Source organism: Columba livia, chromosome 1, assembly GCF_036013475.1.
Source record: "Columba livia isolate bColLiv1 breed racing homer chromosome 1, bColLiv1.pat.W.v2, whole genome shotgun sequence".
Classification (NCBI taxonomy): Eukaryota; Metazoa; Chordata; class Aves; order Columbiformes; family Columbidae; genus Columba; species Columba livia.
In genome coordinates this window covers 12,195,830-12,216,335 of record NC_088602.1, presented here as the reverse complement: position 1 = coordinate 12,216,335, position 20,506 = coordinate 12,195,830, and the positions used below count along the sequence as shown (strand labels likewise).

The 20,506-nt window shown below is 41.2% G+C and overlaps 1 protein-coding gene across 1 annotated transcript in view; it reads left to right on the top strand.

Annotated features, from left to right (window-relative positions):
• Positions 1–7,973, top strand: part of SLC36A4 (solute carrier family 36 member 4) — a 128,687-nt gene extending 120,714 nt beyond the window's left edge. Inside the window, exon 11 of the mRNA XM_021280130.2 lies at positions 7,656–7,973. Within this exon, the coding sequence (XP_021135805.1) occupies positions 7,656–7,714 (59 nt within the window). The 3' untranslated portion in view covers positions 7,715–7,973. The remainder of the gene's footprint in view (positions 1–7,655) is intronic.
• The last annotated feature ends 12,533 nt before the right edge of the window (positions 7,974–20,506 follow it).

Genomic DNA, 20,506 nt, shown 5'->3' with positions numbered 1-20,506 from the left:
CAGAGTGAGGTGGTAAGCCAAAGATCTTTGTAATTTCTGTTGTCAAGTAATTTCTTCAGTAATGTTGTAGAAGGAAAAGGAAAACATGTGTTAATACAATTTAATGTCCTACACAGCAAGGAGCTGGGCAAAGAGAGATGCTAAAGATGGGAGTGAGAGCAGAACCAGGGGCATGTTGTGGAGGAGAAGGAAAGGGAGAAAACATAACATTGGAAACAAAAACTACTGAATGTTATAAATTCAATGTGAGGTGGGGCTGACACAGTCTGCGAGTCAGGGCTACACTCACTGTTGTGAAAAGTTAAGCAATGAAAGGCTGGCCCCTGCCCTCCAAATCTATCTGCTAAAATATATAGTTAAAGTAAAAGATGGAACTAGAGAGACAAAAAGAGGAAATATTTTGCTTAAATTTGCAAGCAGGTCAGCTTTGCTGCTGCTAGTGAGGCAGAGGTCATCTATCTCCCATACTGGAGAAGCTCTTGAGCATCCTTCAGGCATAAAGCAGCAAGTTTCATTGTTTGGGGAAAATCCATTGGGAAAATAAAGATTTAGAGAATACTGGAGTTTCTGTCGATTTTATAGGGAAAGGTAGGTATCCGTGATTCAAAGGGAGGTATCTCAAAAGACCTAGGACTCTAGTAAAGATGTATGTGATAAAATGTAGGACTTTTAGAAGGCTGTTCAGATAATTGCAGAGCAGGAACTTTTTTAAAAAATAAATTCTCAACTCAAATTATAACTTGTTACTAATAAATTGTGAATCTTTCCCATTTAGTCCTAATGAAGTATTTCTTGTTCGATCTTAATAAAATTAATATTTGTATTTGCAAAGGCAGTTTAAAAGATGAGCTCTTTCCTGCAGAAATTCTGACCTCTCATCTCTGAATGTGTTCATCATCAGTGAGCTGAATATAGGAAAAAAGAAGCAGGGTGTCACGGCTGTACCAGCCGCACCAAGTTCCCAAGGGGAAACATGAAATAACCACCCCCAAAAAGGCAGAATACCTTCTGGAGGAATGCAATATTTTACCAGAAATGAGTGCATAATTTGGAACAGTAAATACATTTGATCCTTTTACAATCTTCCTGTGAAACACTTGCAAAATAAGGAAGTGAAATACAACTAATAAATAACCTAGAATGCTTGCTTTTTGCTGCGTTCCTTGTGTATGTGAGCAAAGCAGCCTGGGAAGTATTTTCTTCCATTATGAAATCTATAGTCAGTGTTACAATTAGAAGGATAGTACACAAATGAGAAGATGGAGACCTTTGGTAGGCAGCTAGAACAGATTCCCACATGATGACACTCTTAAGTTTATGTATTTTCTGTCTCTCACACAGAGACATCACCACCCCAGGCTGCCCTGTACTGTTTCATGAGAGACCAATGTTCTCATAAAATCTCTCTGAATGCCACTGTAAGCATTCACCACTTCTTTCTGCTTATATCTTTGATTTCTTCATTTATGTTTTCCTTTTGCTTTCTTTTTATGTTGTTGTTCTTTGACCCTTAACAATTTGAGGTTTATTGCTTTCAGAATTTTCTCTCTTAGAATCAAATTATCCCCCCCCCCTTTTTTTTTTTTTTTTTTTTTTTAATTTTTAAGAATAGTTGCTTAGAGGGATGTTTTAGGAAGGACTCCTAATTTCCTTGCTTTATGCAGACCTGATTCTTATGCCATGGTCACTCTGATGCAGAAGGGAAAGTGATTGTGGTACCTTAGTGTACTGGAGCGCCACTGCGCTTGCAATGAGTCTTGACTTGAAGTGTTTGTAAAATAACACAGATTTGAGTCTTCCTATCTTGTTGGACCTTAGTCCAGTTCTTTAATAAAATTATACATAGCTAGATCTTGGATTAATTACAAGTTAGTGAAACAAACAAACAAACAAAACCAGGAAAGCCCTGACTTGCCCCTGTAAAAGCATCATTAGATGTACACAGCGCCACCTCTCATGAGCAGACCTGGGATGAGTTTGGAGTGCTGTAAATCCAGCCTCTGATGGTTTCTCAGTACAGCTGCTCTTTTGGCAGCGATGTGGTCCAATAATGTCCTTTTCCTAATCTTTTCTGGCATCCTTTCTTAAAGAATTAGTTTCAGTGAACTGCATTCTCATTCAGATGTTGTATAGGTGTAATTTCTCATTAGCTGAGAAATGGTAGTTCTCTCTTACCTAGAGTCTTGCAGCCAAGTAATACTGTTTCTTTTAACTATGGTAATTAATCATTTCCCTCCCCTCCTAGTGTTTTGTCCCTTCTAGCTGGGCTGCCTTGGTCTCTCTGTGTCTCAGGTGTGATGTTCACTGTAGCAGGGAGAAGCAGGATCAGCCCACCAGACCCACCCCTCCCTGTATCACCTTCACCTTTCCCCACACCAGAACTGAGCTCTAGGCCTTTTTTTCTGAGGCACAGCATGATGCATCACCTCATGTCCTGCAAGCCAAAGGCTCTGTGAACCCTATGCTCAGCTGATGCAAAGTGGTTTATTTCTGTTGTATCTATATGGACACAGTGTGTTGAGCTACCTGAAACTCCCTGACATCCATATTTTCTTTTAAAAACAAGGTTTAAATAGAAGTGATATTTCCTTGTTATTGCAAAGGTACTTGTGCGTAATATATTTTGGCTGTCATCCTGCAAGATGCACTGTGTACCTGAGCACTAATATCTCAGCAAATCTCTCCAGACCTTTCAGAAGATATGGAGAAATACAATGAGATGTATGATGCATTCAAGGGACAGTTTGTGGCAGAATCTCCTGAGTCACGATCTTGAGCCTAAATTGAGAACGACTTTCTCTAGAGGTCATCATGTTTTCCTGTGACAGAACAAAGATTTAATCAATTTCCCAAAGTGCATCCTGGGATGTAGCCCTAGAGACAGTAGGAGCAGAGGATGAGCAGAAGCTAACACAAAGAAATGGGTCACTTTACAGTGGGTCTGCACTGAACTCTGTAGCATGAGTTAAGAGGATGAACAAAGGGCAAAAGTTATCAACTGGAGAGCATGGAGGGTTTGTGAGAATTATTTTTTCCATTAGACTCCTCTCCCAATATTGGTATGAAGAATTTGAGATGTGCTTTAGATTGTCACAGTGAAATGCTGAAGTGACATCCTTCTCTCTAAATTGAAGAGACATAGATTTAATGGATGAAACACTCGGTGGATAAGGAATTGGCTGGATGGTCAGATTCAGAGTTACGGTCAACAGGTCCAAGTGAAGACCAATGACAAGTGACATTCCTCAAAGGTCAGTATTGGGACCAGCACTGTATAACATCTTTGTTGGTGACATGGACAGTGGGACTGAATGCGCTCTCAGCAAGTTTGCTGATGACACCAAGCTGTGTGGTGCAGTCAACATGTTAGAGGGAAGGGATGCCATTCATAGGGACCTTGACAGACTTGAGAGGTGGGCCCATGCAAACCTCATGGAACCCAACAAGGTCCTGCACATGGGTCAGGGCAATCCCAACCACAAATACAGGCTGGGCAGAGAATAGCTTGAGAGCAGCCCTGAGAAGAAAGACTTGGGAGTGTTGATTGACAAGAAGTTCAACATGACGCAGCAATGCACACTTGCAGCCCACAGAGCCAACTGTATCCTGGGCTGCATCAACAGAAACGTGCCCAGCAGGTTGAGGGAGGTGATGCTCCTCCTATTCTCTGGTGAAACCCCCACCTGGAGTACTGCATCCAGCACTGTGGCTCCCAGCATAAGAAGGACATGGAACTAATGGAGTGAGTCCAGAGGAAAGCCACAGAGACGACCAGAGGTCTGGAGCACCTCTCCTATGAAGACAGGCTGAGACAGTTGAGGTTGTTCAGCATGGAGAAGAGAAGGCTCTGGGGAGACCTTATAGCAGCCTTCCAGTACCTAACAGTGGCCTACAAGAAAGATGGACAGAGACTTTTTTACAAAGGCCTGTAGTGATAGGACAAGGGGTAATGGCTTTGAACTGAAAAAGGGTAGACTGAGGTTAGATACAAGGAAGAAATTCTTCACTATGAGGGTGGTGAGGCACTGGAACAGGCTGCCCATAGAAGCTGTGGTTGCCCCATCCCTGGAAGTGTTCAAGACCAGGTTGAATGAGGCTTTAAACAACCTGGTCTGGTGGAAGGTGTCCCTGCCCATGGGTGTAGGTTTGGAACTAGATGATCTCTAGGGTCCCTTCCAACCCAAATCATTCTATGATTCTATGACCTGCCTTGAAAACACTGTGCTGAGCAGCAAGGATCAGAAGGGCAAACAAGATGCAGGTATCTGGTCCCAACCTCCTGGTGTGAGCTGCTTTCAGCACTGCTGCTGGATATCCAGCCTGTTGTAAATGGAAACGTGCTTGGGGCATCCTGTGGGTTTTACATACCTGAATCTCAGCAATGACATGGGTTATGTAGCCCAGATTCACAAAATACTGAGAAAACTGAACCATTTGGGGATTTTCTGTTTTTCTGAATTATGCCAGATGGCTACTTTGTGCCCTGCAATAGTATAAATGGGAAAAAAAATCTTGAAGGGTTTCATAGGATCATTGTAGATTTTTGCAACGCACCACCCATTTCCATATATTGATTCAGATCAGACCCTAGGAAAGGTATCAGTAAAGAATAGTGGAGGAGTCGACACGAAGGAGCACAGGGAGCCCAGGTCACTGTCCCCTCTGGTGGGAACAGCCCTTTTAACACCAAACAGAGGCAGATACACGGTCAGTCCAAAGGGGAAACAAACTGCATGTGAAAACCGGAGTGTGCCTGTATGTAGTGTCACTTGCTGCATCTGGGTTAAGGCTTTAACTCTGGCTTCTGTGGAACAATGTTTAACTTCTTTTGGTTTTGTGGCTTTGACATAAATAAATACGTTTTGTAGTCTCTGTATGTAGAATAAGCGGTGTCGCTATGGGGAGAGAAGATGTAATCCTGAAAAAATAAAGGTGAGACTGTGTGACCCAGGCAGTTTTTTCTGCTATAAGCCTGCATAAAAATCCATTCTGACAGTCAGCCCTGTGAAATACACACAGCCAAACCCCATCTTGTTAATCTATTAATAGGAATCCTAGAGTAGTTAGTCCCTAAAGTAGAGATTTTCCTAGAGCATCACTTATTCCTGTTTCAAAGCAAGAGTAATGTGAATAATATAATCATAAGACTTTGGGAGAAAAAAAAAGAAAAATACCTATCATTAACTTATTATTAACAGATAAACTATGTTTGCATTAAAATTCTCCAGAGGACTTATGTTTTCCCTGTGTTCACTTATTTTCAGTCTGGGCCGTGCAGTGCTGACAACAAGAGGAATTTGGGTCCAGTTGTGCAACTGTACAGTAATTGTCTGCAAATCAGTGTCAGATGTAAAGATGTCAATGAGTTCCCTTCTGGAGAAAAAAAAAAAAAAAAGGAACCATTCTCTTTCTCCAAAAATTACTGTCATTCAATATGACTGAAACGTTCCCTCCTCCACCATACATCACGTCCAACAAAGCAGGAGTTAATAGTATTCCACTGATATAGCAAGTTAAAATAATTTTATAGGTGATGACACAACATGCTCACTGCACCCACTTCCATTTTTTCCTGTTCTTCCAATGTGATTCACCCTCCTACATCTTTTTTTTCCACATTGTTTCATGAATCATTTCTCTTTATCTGCATCAAGCAAATGTAATGCTATATAAAAGCTGGAAACTGCTGCTTTTGTACTGTAGTTACTATTAATAAAACTCTGGTGCTAACAGTTTTCTGATCCATGTATCCTGATTCTTCCCTTGTGAAATGTAACATTCAATTTGTAAAAATTGGGAAAGACACAGATCAGTCATTTATAGTTTCTCGTAACTCGAGCAGGGTCTCAGATATGCCCTTTCCTTTAGTCTGTCGTTAGTAAAAGGTGATTCCACATCCATACCCTTTTTAAGGTAAATGCCACTTCTGCTCTGCAGAGGTGTTGTTGGCTCTGTGGCAGAAACAGTATGGCAATGCGTGTCAATTGACACAGCTTATATGTCATCAATTTTCTCCCCAGACTGGGACGTGCAAGGGAAGTTCTACAAACAAGGAGGTGCAGCAGACTGGGATCATCACAAGGACAAGTTAGTTGAGATGCATTCAACAAAGTCTGGCAATGTGATAGCAGTATTAAACGGGGAAGCCACTCATGGACTGTTTTAAACTCATTTAATGGCAATCCTCTAAAAATAAAGCACTAGTCTCCCTTTGTTGTTAGTGAAAAGACACAGGTGCCTCAGGAAGTATACAGTGCAATTTATGGAGAAGACAATGCTGTGGAGGTGCCTCTTTCTCTCCATTCATTATAAAAGTGCGGACAACTGTGAGCAGATGGACAGAATTAAGCAAGAGTGATTCTACTTTGCACTGTACGAAACTGAGAAATGTTTACGCGAATTTCTAGAACCTCAGTTCTGATAGACAGAAGAGCTAATCTGGTAAGCCGTTTAAATAAAAGCTGGACTAACTGAGTGAACTTGTGTGCTTCGACAGCTCAGAGAGGAGCATTATCCCCATGATTTCTCCCTTTTTATCCTCTGCAGACAGGAGAAAGGGAGAGCTGAGAAGTACATACAACTCACAAAGCAGAGTTTTTTACACATCAGCCAAATGCCTGGAGTGATATAACTTTGATCATGTGTACATGCCTTAGCCTGGAGGCCTTTCAGTGATGAGCTGGAAATGAATACTTAATTATCTGATGTAAAAATGAAGTAAGAAATGCATTTAAAATTGTGATTCAAAGAGTTTTGTACTGAGAGAATGAAGTGGGAGAACAGAGAAGTCAGAAGAGCAAGTCAATAGTTGCCATCCCCTGTTATTACTGCACCCTTGTACAGAGCCATTCCTGCAAGGGACTGAACAACTCCTGTGGGACATGAGTTATTCTAATTACTGCCACAGTTCCTATCATTGCTCAAACACTTTCTTCAAAAAGTATCAAATTCTTGCAAGGTTTGGCCAATCAGTTGTTAGCAGAAGTCAATGCGAAGACTGCTATTGACTGTGGTTTTTGCTGGTACAGGTTTGGCATTAATCCCAACTACCTTTGGCTATCTGCAAACAGCTATCAGGTTTTAGCAAGATGCTCAGGCACATTTTACAGCGAATGGTGAGGGAAGATGAAGGCATGGGACATGAGGAATTCATCTCACCTATCTTATCACCTTTGTCTTAGAATATAAGGCAATGCCCTGCAAAATGTCTTTTCCCACTTTTTTTCTATTTGCCAGGTAGGGGAGGGAAAGAGGTACTACATGCCTGTTTTAGGCTATTTTTGCTGACTTTAAGATGACTGTCTTCAAAAACAGTTCAATGTTTCCTCTCTGGAGGAGAGGGCTGGTCCAGCAGGGGAAGCAGGACTCTCTGAGAAACGTCAGCAGTGGCTTGTGGAATTGTACCAGCTAGACAGCACTCAATGGCACACATTGCATGGGTGGGAAACAAGAGTAGATCCAGCACACTTCTAATTCAGGTCCTTTGCAGCAAATGAGCAAAGGTTATGTTGCCTTGGAAGCAAAAATGAAGTTGGATGGCAAAAGATTACTACCTCATTATTGAAACTAAAACTAGAGGGATTATAAATGTCATAAGATTGGGCTCTTAGTAGGGATTAAACTTTTTCATGAACCTTTGATTTTTTGTGTTTCAGACTTCAGTGGGTTATTGAAACAACTTCAGAAAGGTCAAAGGTTCAGCAAGAAACTCTGAAGCTGCAGAAGAGCCATCCAGATTCTCCTTCCAAAGTACAGCAGCAGGTGATGCAAGCAGAATTACTTTTATTTATTGCTCTGGACAGTTTTCAGAAGTAGCCAGGTTGTGACTCCCAGACTGAATATGGGATGTATGAAATCACCACTGCACCAGAATGCTAGTTCAGCTACATATTTTATCTTCTCTCTGATATTACCTCAATTCTAGGCTATTGATGTCCTGGCAAAAGTTATATAAAGAAAGAATTTCTAAATTGTTTATTTGTGATGAGCAATGATTTCTCACTGACAGCAAACACTGCCCCTGCTTGAGGGAAAGCAGACCTTGAAAAGGGTATGTACTATTTTTGCTATTTGTCTCAGCTTTTTACATCATGTGTGTCTTTTGGAGAATCTGAACATCTCGATATATTAGCCCTCGTGACACCATAACATTTTATTATGGAACACTAAAATATATGAAACTGTTATTTTAATATTAAGAAGTCTCTTCCTTTGGGATACTGAACGCATTCAGAGATGCAAAGATTTTTTTTTATTTAAATCTGTCTCTCCATCTATATTTCTTCATGCTTTAAAGACCTGTTGTAAAGCAGTTGCAGAGATACCCTTTAGACCTTGCCCTGGATAGAGGTGTTGGCAAATGGCTTTAGATCCAGTGGGGGTACAAACACAAATAGAGTGCTTGATTGGTGATGATAGATTGAATATCAAATGGCAGCTTATATTAAAAAGCTGATGCTGCTGTTGCTCTGATTCAGTCATCACTTTCCCTGAAGCCTGAATCAAAATAAGGCAAATTAGAACTAAGAGTGACAGGATGTGTCAAAAGAAGGGCTGAAAGCTGCAGAGGCTCACTATACTTCAATAGATGACACAAATATGGAAAAACACAATGGAAATCGAAACATTCAAGACCTTGTTTGCTTCATTTTTCAGGAAAAGTATGAGTTGCAACAAAATCCTTAACATGGCATCAATAAAGTTCAGATGAGAGCCCAAACTAGCAAAAGAGCAGGACCAACTGTAATGAGACAGATTCAACATAGTAAATTAATCTGTAAAATATGTTAGACACATTAATCTGGTAAAATCTGTTGTATGCTGATTGCTGAAGCAATCTTAGAACCCTTAGAACCCTTAGATTATCTTTGAAGCATTATAGAGGACAGAAAAGGACTGAAGAAAGGCAAACATACCTCTTGTGTTCAAAAAATGAAAGAAAAAGGAGGATCTGGGGAATAATGGCCCCAACAGCCTAGTTGGAAATCCTGTAATTCACCTATACAAATGATAAATTTGTAAATCTCTGATGAGAGAAGTGAGATAAGAGAATCAGAACGGTTTTGTCAATAGCCATTTGTGTCAAGCCAAGCTAATTTCCTTTCCTTCAGTTTAATTGGCCTAGGTGATAAGAAGGAAGCCATTATTACTAAATATTTTAGCTTTAGAAAGGATTTTGGCACTCTTCTATTGCAGAAGGCAATATGGCCTAACTTATGTTATTAAGGGATGGATAGACAGCTGTTTGCATTAAGAAGAATCCAGCAATAAATTGAAATATTTTCATTATTTAAATCACCTTTTTCAATGGCCCCAGGAGATCACTTGAATTTGCAGGCGGTACTTGCTCGGGAATGATTGTAAGCACTGTTGGGAACAGGGTTAGAATTCACAGGTCTTTTCATCAGAAAAATGGTCTGAAATCAAAGTTACAAAATTAAATTAAAAAAGAGAATGTTGAGGGAAGTACATGGACACATAGGAAATAAAATACACAGAAAAACACCCTGGAAAAGTAGTGAAGCCCTAAGGCAGAAGAAAAGGATCTGGGTGCAGCATGAGATGAATTAATGTGAGCAGCAGATGCGACAGTTTGGCAGAGAAGGCAGGTGCTCTCCTGGGCACCTTATACACAGTCTGCAACTGCTCAGTCTTTTATTGCTCTTAACTCTATCGAGGTAGTGAGGTCTCATTTGACGTCATGTTTTCAGTGTATTTTTCTGCATTTTCAGAAAGAAACATATGCATAACCGAAGTCGATGGGAGTATGCTACCAGCAATGACAGTTGTAGAAGGCAGAAGTGAAGGCTGACTGGTTTGCTTCGTTTATTCCAGAAAACAAAGGACATGACAACTGCAAAAAATTAAGTTTGTTACAAGGAAGGCAGAGTTTGGTTGTTTACCCTGCCCACTGTGGGATGGAGTGATAAAGAATTGGTTCAATATGTAGTTGGAAAAATTGAGATAAGGTATTAAGAAAAGATTTTTAACTGTGAAGGGACTGCAACATCACAAGTTATATGGGAAAATATTGGCATCATTAAATAGGCATAACTTAAAAACTCCATTGAAAGATTAAAAAAATGAATGGACAGCTATATATCAGAGATTGCCTAAATATACTTGGACCAGGATGCAGTGACTCACTTTTACAAGGAGAAGAAGAGCCTGCAGCTGCAGACTGGCCTGGAAGCTTATAAATCACACTGGAAAGTAGTACAGGATAGTCTGAGCCTTTTCAGGCACCGAAGAGGGCTGACATCCACTTGTCCTGTTTCCAGAAGTGCTCCTTGGTCATATTTTTGAATTAAAGGTATTTTGCAATACTGTCATGCTTTGTGCAGGATTCGAGGCTGTCAGTGTGAACTCAAAACTTCTAAGGAAATCCACTGGTTGAAATTTGATACAGATTTTTAAGACTGCATCCTTCAATTTAGGTGCCTACCTCGATTTCACTGTGGATTTAAAGAAAATGTCTCAATGCTTTGGGTCAGATGCTGAGAGTCCAAAAATAATAGGATTCCCATTAGAGCTTGGGCATTGCTGTACAAATAAATGCAATAGGCAGATGCTGGTCACTGTGAAAGTGTTTTTTCTTGCTCCCCCTGCCTTGCCCTCTAATCACAGTATTTCTTACACCAGTGGCAAACAGCTTGCTGTTCTGGCACCTGTTGATTTTGCAGGCTGTGTTCTGACAGGACTGAGCACAGTGGCCCAATGACAGTGTTTCAGGTGAAGCAGACTATCGAGTGCAGCAAGAACTCAATACTATCCCTTGGATTGCACAGGTGCCCGAATGGTTAGTGAGGCAAAATGTGTTGAAAATCAGATGGGAGATTTGTGAACAAGCCTTCTTCTTGCCAGGTCCCTGCCCTGTTTCTGGGCAGTTGCATGAGGTGAAGGACAATCTCCTGTGGGACTGTGGGTGGGGTAAATTGGCTTTGTTGGGTAGGTGTGCTTGGAGAATGATCACAAGAAGAGGATCCCTTGGGTAAGAGTGCTAAACAGTCTGTATGGGCTTGAGTGAGAGCTTAGGCTTATACAAGTGCTCCGTATTTATCTTGGGTTTTGCATGTCCAGACACTGATAATGAGCTGGAGGAGGCTGTAGCCAGCAGCAGGGGACGGCAGTTGCCGAGAGATGGTTTTGTCAGATGCTCAGAGCTGGTCGTAAGCACTTCAGTGCTTTTCTACATCAGGCTCCAAGTACATAAATTCACAGATGATAATGATGCCCTTGATCCTCTTTAGCAATGGCCTAAAACAACTCTTGAGACATAGTTTTAACTTTTTAGAAAATACTTGAGCCCATACTTGACAGACATCCAGCTGCAGGAAACACATGAGTTTCTCTGTCTTCATCACATAGTGCAAAGGAATATGTTTTACAGCACACAGTGCAGCTTGCTGGTTGGAAAGAACTGAGCCGGCACTGAGTGAGCTCCTATATCTTCGTGGCAAAACACAGCATATGCATTTATCCCAGAAGCAGTAGAGCTCTGCTGACTGCCCATGTCCAAATCCCTACCTTTAATAAGCCAGGAACAATCTTGTCGTGTGTTCTGTATGGCACACAGAAAACCAGTAATTGTTTCTAACCCCACTGGAGGTGAAATGCATTTCTGAGTTTTATGAGGTGCTGCAGTTGGTTTGCAAGCATTAGCTAAGATGTAAGGAACAATTAGGATGCCAGATGGACTGTTACTAGTTGTGTGTAGAGTTGATATGCAAGATTCTGAAGACTGCAAAGCTATTTTTGACGTGGGTTCTTCAGCTCAATCTCTGTTCCTTAGACAGGGAGAGTAAACATGGTGGGTTTGATTTCTGAAAGCTTTTGAGTGGCTGAGTTGAATTGTATTGCTAAGATAATTAAGGGAAGTGTGAACATGAGCCAGGAAATGAAGTTAAGTGACAGAATAGATAAGGAAGGATCATTTATTTTCCCATAGGGGTGCTCAGTTTTCAGAAAGGTTTTGCCTTTACATGGGAAATGGTCTGAATGTGAAGGACTTTCTGTTGTGTCTGTTATCTATGATACTGTTTAGAAATATAACATATATTAACACATTTAATAGGTGTTTTGCAGAGGAAGAATAGATCTGATTTTCTATTCCAAAGCTTTTGGAAAGTATGAGTTTAGTAAGTGTGTTAAAAAGATGGATTGTTGATAAAATCAATAAATAATATTACATAAAAGCAGTAAGAAAAAAGGAACAGAAAATATGATGACAATGAAGATAGGACTCTGAAAAAGGTTGAGCAGAACATAGAAAAAAAGGACGAAGAGACGAAGCAACATGAGAAAAACAAAAGAAAATGGAAATTTCAGGAAAAATATAATATAGCATCAAAACTGGCAGTGAATTTGTTACTAGTATAAGGAGTACAATAAGAAAATAATGTCTTCCAGCAAAACGGCTTGCAGCTTGGCTAAAGGACACTGCTTATTTTGAGTGTGAAATACTGTGATGCAATATGCATTTTCAGAACTGAAGTCTCCAAAACTAGTTAATCTTACAAGAACATATTGCTGACCTCTCATTCAGAGCCTCCTAAGTCAATGCAAACACTGGGAGAGTGGAATTCATTTGGCCACACTTAGATATTCACATCTGGCCTGTCATCCAAGACTACGTCTATACGCCAGAGGAGAAGTGAGCGCTGTCAGGAGTGACACATCTCGTACTAAAGCAGGTGACTAAAGTAGCCTCAAGGAATCAAGATCCAAAAGGGTGTTTCTCTCCATAGACTATAAGTGAAACCTAAAATATCTGATTGGGTATCTATATTTGGATAAGATAAACTTTATGCCCTGATTTCAGCAGGCTCTGGCATGTTTTGAAGGAAAAGCTGGGTGTGACATTTTGTTAAAGCATTGTTAGTCACGGCTGTCTTCTGCAAGGGCTAGTGCAAATGAGCCATTACTGAATATTTATTTGTTATCATTAAAGCACAATTAGACCTTTGGGGAGGCTGCATCTGTAAAAAAATTATGAATGGCTTACATTCTTTATCTCCTTTCTACTTATATGCCCAAGGATGAGGACTGTAATCAATTTCCCTAATATATTTTTTTGTTTGTTTTTAATGGAAGTACACTTGTTCAGTCAAAATGGCTTTTCCATTAAGGGCAGAGCTCTGTTTCGCTGACTTATCTTCAACTTGGAGGACTGCTGACACTTCACAGAAGACTTTAAGAAACATTTAGGTGAGAAACACTCCAATTTATTTAGCAAATGTTGAGGAAGAGGGACTTTATTCCCATTCTTCTTTTCTGTAATCTTTTTATGAGATCAGGGTGTTGGCTTCTGTTTTCTATTCTCTTTTGTAAATCTGGTGATAGATCTGCTGGAGGGAGATGGATGTCAGATGGCAATAGGCTGAAAAGCTCCTTGGCCTCTTCCAAAGTGTACCAACAAGGCAGACCCCACAACCAGACTCCCCAACTTGGTCCATGCTGCCCATGAAGCTGGTATTGTGGTGAAGCCTGGGCTAATAAAAACCTGACTTAGCTCACGTGGAGCAGATAAACTGGTATTGTGTGGCTGAGAAGTAGGGTTCGCTAACTTCAGCACAACACAGAGCTAACTCTCATCTAACCCGCACCCCGCTTTGCTCTGTGTTTTCATGGCAACCTCTGCTTGTGGGCTTGCTGGCTTAGGTTAGCTATTTCTGAATCACTTTGCTTTTCAAAGGATGATGAAAACTCTGAGGCTTAACTGGAGGCAGCCATCACATTGTGTCCAGAGAGTCTCTGTCAAATCATATTCCGTGGACAACGCATTTTGTGTTTGAAGTTACATTTATAATTAATTGTTTGACTTCAAATACAGACACTACAGACAGGTAGCAAAAACTGTTGAAGATATAAATGAAAAGTATTTTTTTTGGGCAAGGAATAGTGTACTGTTAAAAATTAAGTGGTATTTTCAGCTCCTCTTCCGCAGCTCGTGTCTGTGTTAACAGGCTGCTGGTTGCTGTCAAAGTGGCAGCAGTGAAGGGATCAGCAGTGATGGGAGTTTTAGGAAAAGCAAGCAATTAACAAACTTTTTTTAAAGCATCTTCTCATGCAATCAATAGTGTTAATGGTCATTGATTTTTCTATAGGCAGCATAAGGCATGTAGCTGCTACTTGCAGTTATCTTCAAACACTTAAAACGCAGCAGAAATCAGAGTTGTGCCACAGTAGCCATTGCTAACTTCTACAGGAGCTGGTGAATCCTGGTCATTTTGTGAATGAGGCCATGCCCAAACACCAATGTGAAGCATCATTTTTACTTGGAAAGAGACAAGACTCAGAGGAAAAACAACCTATAATACCCTAAAATTAAAGTGTCTTAGCTCATGCCCCACTATGTCCAGTTGCACCCTACCCTGGTAGAAAAGAAGGTTTGAAACCTACCCTCCAAGGGACAGTTAACTAAGTCGGTGACTTCTCTTCCATGTATGCTGTTAAAGAGCTTAAAATAATGAAGAGCTTAGACACTAGGTTCCTAGCACAGAGGTTAAATGGATCCTTAATTCTTGTGAGTGTAACACTGCAAACATCCTTAGTGTGGCTCTGGTAAAGAGAGGAAGACAAGGAGACAGAAGAACTGCGTTTCAAATAGTTGTGGGACTGAAAGAGGATGAAAGTGACTCCTTAGTATCTTAACAACTCTGCTTTGGTACTTCTGAAGTACTTATTTTAGATGAGGACTCTGGCTTTTTTTCAGGCTTTCTCTATGACGTTGAGTGTCTTGTCTGAGCCAGACCCACAGACACTGACCTGAAGTGTTCCCACACCACTGAGCATCTCTCTCATTGGAACAAATTCACAGAGATGAGGGAAGTGCAATGCAGAATGGAAATATGTGCTTGCAATCCCACCTATACCCTGAATATTAACTTTCTTGAATGTATCACTATATCTCAGGGAGACTGAACGTATCCTGTAATGGCCCCGGGTCTAGGCAACTATCATTCTTTTAAATATGGATAATATGCCATTTCCTTCTTCTCAGGAAAGTAAAGGCAGTATTTGCACTACCAACTTTTTATGTAATAGTGTAGTGAGTAAAACACTCAGGCATGAGGGATTTTTACTTAATAACACTTGGTCCTGGCAAAACCCCATTTTATAATGAATAAACTATTCCCTGGAGGGAGAAAGAAGGAAAGGGAATAAAAATCACATTGGCTTAGCTCTAGCATCTGAACCAAATCACGTTTTTTTTTGTCTGTCCAATTTCCTCATCAGAGTTTCACAGATTTTTTGGCAGCATCGGTTTTGTCCCAGATCTTATCTCACGTTTATTTGCAGGTATCACAGTAATACATTAAGGGAATAGTTTCGTTTTGTGCTCACATGGTGAAAAAAAATGTAACAGAATTGTAATTTCCTCTGCAGTCTTTTATAATGAGAAATACTTCTGGAATAGGCAATTTTAAAGAGCATAAACTGTTTCTCCCTCTAGCAAGAAGTCTGCAATCACTGATGAAAGGGCCCTTCTCTTCTGTACTGCTAATGAACAGTCAGCAGCAGAAGCTTTTCCAGCCCCCCAGTGTAGAGGCCTTTGATTTGTGCCAAATATCCTGGTACTCTTAAATACTTGCCAGGAGAGGAGAAACCTCCAGAAACAGTCACTATCTCCTTTCCTGAATCTTTGAATTATTCCAAAGCTCCTTTCTCACCTTAGGTTAAGTCCCCTTTTCACCAGGAGGAACTCCTTCTGCTGGAGGAGATGGCAGTGCAGCCTGTCATATAGTTCCAAACTTTATTTCCCCTGCAGGTGATACCTGGGGATGGGAAACCGTTCTCTGGAGAGATCCTCCTGTTGGAGGGGAACAAGAATGGTCAGAGGTGGTACCTTTGCTTTGTTATTAGGTTGTGTTGCTTTACGCTGCTTCGTAAGAGAAAGGAAAAACTGAAAGCAAATTATCACAGATTATTTTTTTTTTCTCATTTCAGCTAAAGCTGAGCTATACTGGGTTTGACATCAGACATGAATCAATCATACCCTGAATGAGGTGTCAAAAGAGGCTTCCAAAATCCTTCTTGCCCTTCCACAAAGAGCTCTGACTTAGAGCCGTGGTGGTAGTATTTGTGAAGGATTTTTTTTAGTGTGAAGAAGATTACAAGAATCTGGCTTTTTAAAAAACAAAACCAGGTATTGGATCCTTTCTCTCATTATCAATCTTTCCGAATTACCAAGAACTCATTGCATTATGTTTTCAGACTCTTCTTCAGCTCTTTCGGTTTTGCAGTCCAGTGGAACAAGTTGTCTCACAGTTGTAAATTATCTTGCACTGTACTCCCATGTTTTTGTGCTCTCCAAGCACTGTTCGGTTGCCAGCCTGTTAGCTCCTTTCTCTGGCCCCTTCAGTTTAGAGGCAATCAATTTAAACCTTGAGTAGTTCGCACAGATGATTGCATCCTTCCAGCTCCAGTACATCTTTCTCTGAAAGCTTCTCTGGTGGTGATGCGTGCTGCATGTCAGCCCATGTCACACATTCAGGGGCACCATTCTTACACAGAGTTCATGACAGCATCTCAGACAGCAAATAAATGTTGTCTTTATCCACACAAGATTAAGCCAGGGTTCAATTCAACCTGTCCAACAGGATTGACACAGGACTTGTACAAAATCAAAGTTTCATTTTGCTTAAATAATTTTGTTTACAGATTGACTTTTCACACATACATTAGTTACATATTTGTGTGTTTGACTCATTGGGGAGAGAGGAGAAATAAAAAACCAAAATATTGTTTTCCTTGAGTTATTTTAAAAACTGTGAGGCATTTCATCAAGGAAAGTTAGTGAGTTTCTGTGCTCTGCAGCAGTGCTTTTGAAGGTACGGACCTGCTGTCAGTAGTTAAATGAATAGCGTGCTCAAGCTGAACCTTTCAAAACGAGTTTTAAAGAAGGAGTTGGTCCAGAGCCAGAAGCAGAGCAGAAAAAAAGGAAAAGAACCACAGTGTGAAAAAGCAGCAGGAGGCTCAGTAGTGGGTAGTATTGTGGGAAGCATTAAAAATGGTGACATTTATACTGCAGCAGCATTTAAAGGCTCTAGTCAAAGGAAACGCCCTTTTAGACAGGCCCTATGAATACGTGGGCAGATCAGTGGCTGGCAAGTGCTGAGAGGCGGATAGAAGAAAACAAAATGATGTGCAGGGAATGGGAGGGATGATTATGACTAGCTGGACTATCTGGTCATAATCCACTCAACTCTGAGCCTCTCATGATTGTTATGTAGGCATAAATTGTTAAACAAAACACCAGTACTCCCAGAGCAGTACCAGTATTTTAGTGGCTGGTTGGATACTCAAAAGGTCACTGCAACCCCTATCCTGTGCTTGGATCCCATCCTCTGAAATTCTGTCTATTCGTAGAGTCGTGTAAATTGGAAGGGACCTTCGGACATTGTGTAGTCTTCAGGCAAGTTACCTTGCCAGGTTGAATTTTGGGTGTATTCAAAGACAAAGATTCCACAGCCCATATGGGCTTCTGTTCCAATGTCTGACCATCCCCATGGGGATCTTTTTTCCCTGCTACCTATCTGGAATTTCTAATGCTCCAACTTGTTGCTTGCCTCTTCTTTTATCACTATGCAGCTCCTAAAAAGTCTGCATCTGTCTTCTCTATATCTCCTGTTAGGTAGTTCAGACAATAGGATCCTCCCTGCAAGGTTAGCTTTCCCTTTTTGAGTAAGCCCAACTCAGTGACTCCTTGGATGCCACATGCTCCAGTCTCCTAACCATTATGGTGGCCTCAGTTGGGCACAGTCCAGTATGTCAAAATCTTTTTAGGATAAAGGAGCCAAAAGATGAAAGATGTTCTAGACCTAGTGTAAAAATTACTCTTCAGCCTCAGGACAGCGGATCCACCCAAAGGATGCTATTGAGGTATTAGACCATACTTTACAGAACAGACGAGAAAGCTTAAGGACAGTGTAACATGGGATTGTAAGGACTCCCATTGACAAAGATAATGCAGGGACAGCTAATAGAAACAGGACTGGAGCCAGACTGTGATCTCAGGAGGGGAAAGGGAGTGAGATCTCATGTAGGACATCAACTTAGGTTCCTACTACTATTTATGAGTTGCAAGCCAGGTATCTCCACACTTAGCAACCACCTGTTATAGGCACATTAATAATACATAACTGAAAATCTGAGTACCTCTGGTCTGCCCTTGCTACCTGTCGATTCATCAGATTTTGTCTTCTGCAATGACGTCCCTAACTCTGAGACTTTCTTTTGTCATAGTGTTTGTTAGAAGTTGTCAAATCTGACTGATCACTCTCCTGAGACAACCCTGGGAGAAGTTGGTTGAGGGGTCCGTTTACTTTGATTATATTTTGAGGTTCCTCCATTTGTTTGTGTTTACAGTTGTTGGTTTTTAGTCACACAGTTGAACACTATCCTCTTTCCTAGTCATTGTTATAACAATTGTCAAAAATAATTTGCAAACCTTGCTCCTTGGAGATGAACCCTTAATAAGATTTTCCCCCATGGAAATGAAAAAAGGGTCATTTTTTTTTTGTTGTTGTTAGAGCTTCAAGAGAAAATTTAGCAAAAGACAGAAAGCCATTTAAACAAATGGGAAAACCTTTACTTCCACAAACCTTCTTGTTGGAGCTACAGCACAGGGGAAATGTTTAAACCCATGGATGTGTTTTTCATGTTATTATTTCTCCCTTTTGTTCATTGTTCAGAGTCCTACATATTAGGTAGAACTGTTACTGAAAACATTTAATCACTTCAGCCTCATTTATTAGCCAAGAGTGTTAATAGCTCTGTTTCCCAGAAAAATTGAGATTCAAACAAGAGGAAACATTACTTTTCTTAAAGTCCCAACTGTCCTTTCAGCTAGATTTTCCATAAGAGCTTTCTCACTCTAAGGCCTCAATTCACTGTAGTTGTTCAGTTTGCTTTCTCCTTGTCTTTTTCTTCTTTCTTTCTTAATTTTTATTTCTATAGTGTTTCCTTTTTCTGTACTGTGGTCTGTTGAACTTGGCTGGAGGCCAGGTGCCCACCAGAGCTACGCTATCACTTCCCCTCCTCAAATTAAGAAGGGAAAGAAAATATGACAAAAGGCTTTTGGGTCAAGATCAGGTCACTCACCAATTACTGTCATGTGCAAAACCAACTCGACTTGGGGAAACTGATTTAATTTTTTTCTGATCAGTAAGAAAGCAGGGTAATGAGGAAAAAGAACAAAACTTAAAACACCTTCCCACCCCTCATCCCTTCTCCCTGGGCTGAATATCAGTCTCAGCTTCTCGACCTCCTCACTCTGAGGGGCACAGGGGGACGAGGAATGTGGGTTGTGGTCAGTTCATCACACGTTGTCTCTGCTGTCCCTTCCTCCTCAGGGGAGGATTCCTCACACACTGCTCCTGCTCCAGTGTGTGATCCCTCCCATGGCAGACAGTTCTCCTCAGACTGCTCCAACACGAGTCCTTCCCATGGGCTTCAGTTCTTCACAAACTGCTCTGGTGTGGGTCCCTTCCATGGGGTGCGGTCCTTCAGGAACAGACTGCTCCAGCCTTGATCCCCCATGGGGTCATGAGTCCGGCCAGCAAACCTGCTCCAGCATGGGCTCCTCTTTCCATGGGCCCACAGGTCCTGCCAGGACTCTGCTCAAGTGTGGGCTTCCCATGGGGTCACAGCCTCCTTCAGGTATCCAGCTGCTTCAACATGAGGACTTCTGTGGCCTTGCAGGTGGAGATCTGCTCCACCATGTATCTCCATGGGCTGCAGGGGACAGCTGGGCTCAACATGGTCTGCACCACAGGCTGCAGAGGAATCTCTGCTCCAGCACCTGGAGCACCTCCTGCCCTTCTCCTTTACTGGCTTTGGTGTCTGCAGGGCTGTTTCTCTCACATCTTCTCAATCCTCTCTTCCAGCTTTTGTTTAAAAAGGTTTTTACCCTTTCCTAAATATGTTGTCACCACTGTCACTGATGGGCTCGGCCTTGGCTGGCAGTGGGTCCATCTTGGAGCTGGCTGGTGCTGGCTTTATTGGACATGGGGGAAGCTTCTGGTGTCTCACAGAAGCCACCCTGCAGCCTCCCTTCTAGAAAAACCTTGCCACATAAACCCAATACACCTAAACAGATAAAGATATGTGCATGTCTGTTTGATTAGTTTCTGAAGAAGTTCCTTGGAGTTTATTTCTGTTCTCACCTCTGATTTTGTTGTAGGACTCTATTTTGGGTATTCCCTCTTCATTTTCAGTTGTTAGGCTCACTCGCTTCTACACCTACCCTAAGTAAATGAAAGCTGTTGTGTTCACTAACCTCAGTAAAATTCAATACAATCCATATCATTATTTACTACTCATATTGCTCTTCAGTCTAGTAACTCAAAGCTTTGGCCAGATATGGTGAGACACTGCAAAAACATTCAATGTATTTCTTGCATCCTAACAGAGACAAGGAACAGAGAAGTACTGTAATCTGAAGATGCAGGTCACTTAAACTGTGGGAATTGGAAGAGTTATGACAGGTAAAGGACTAGAGCAC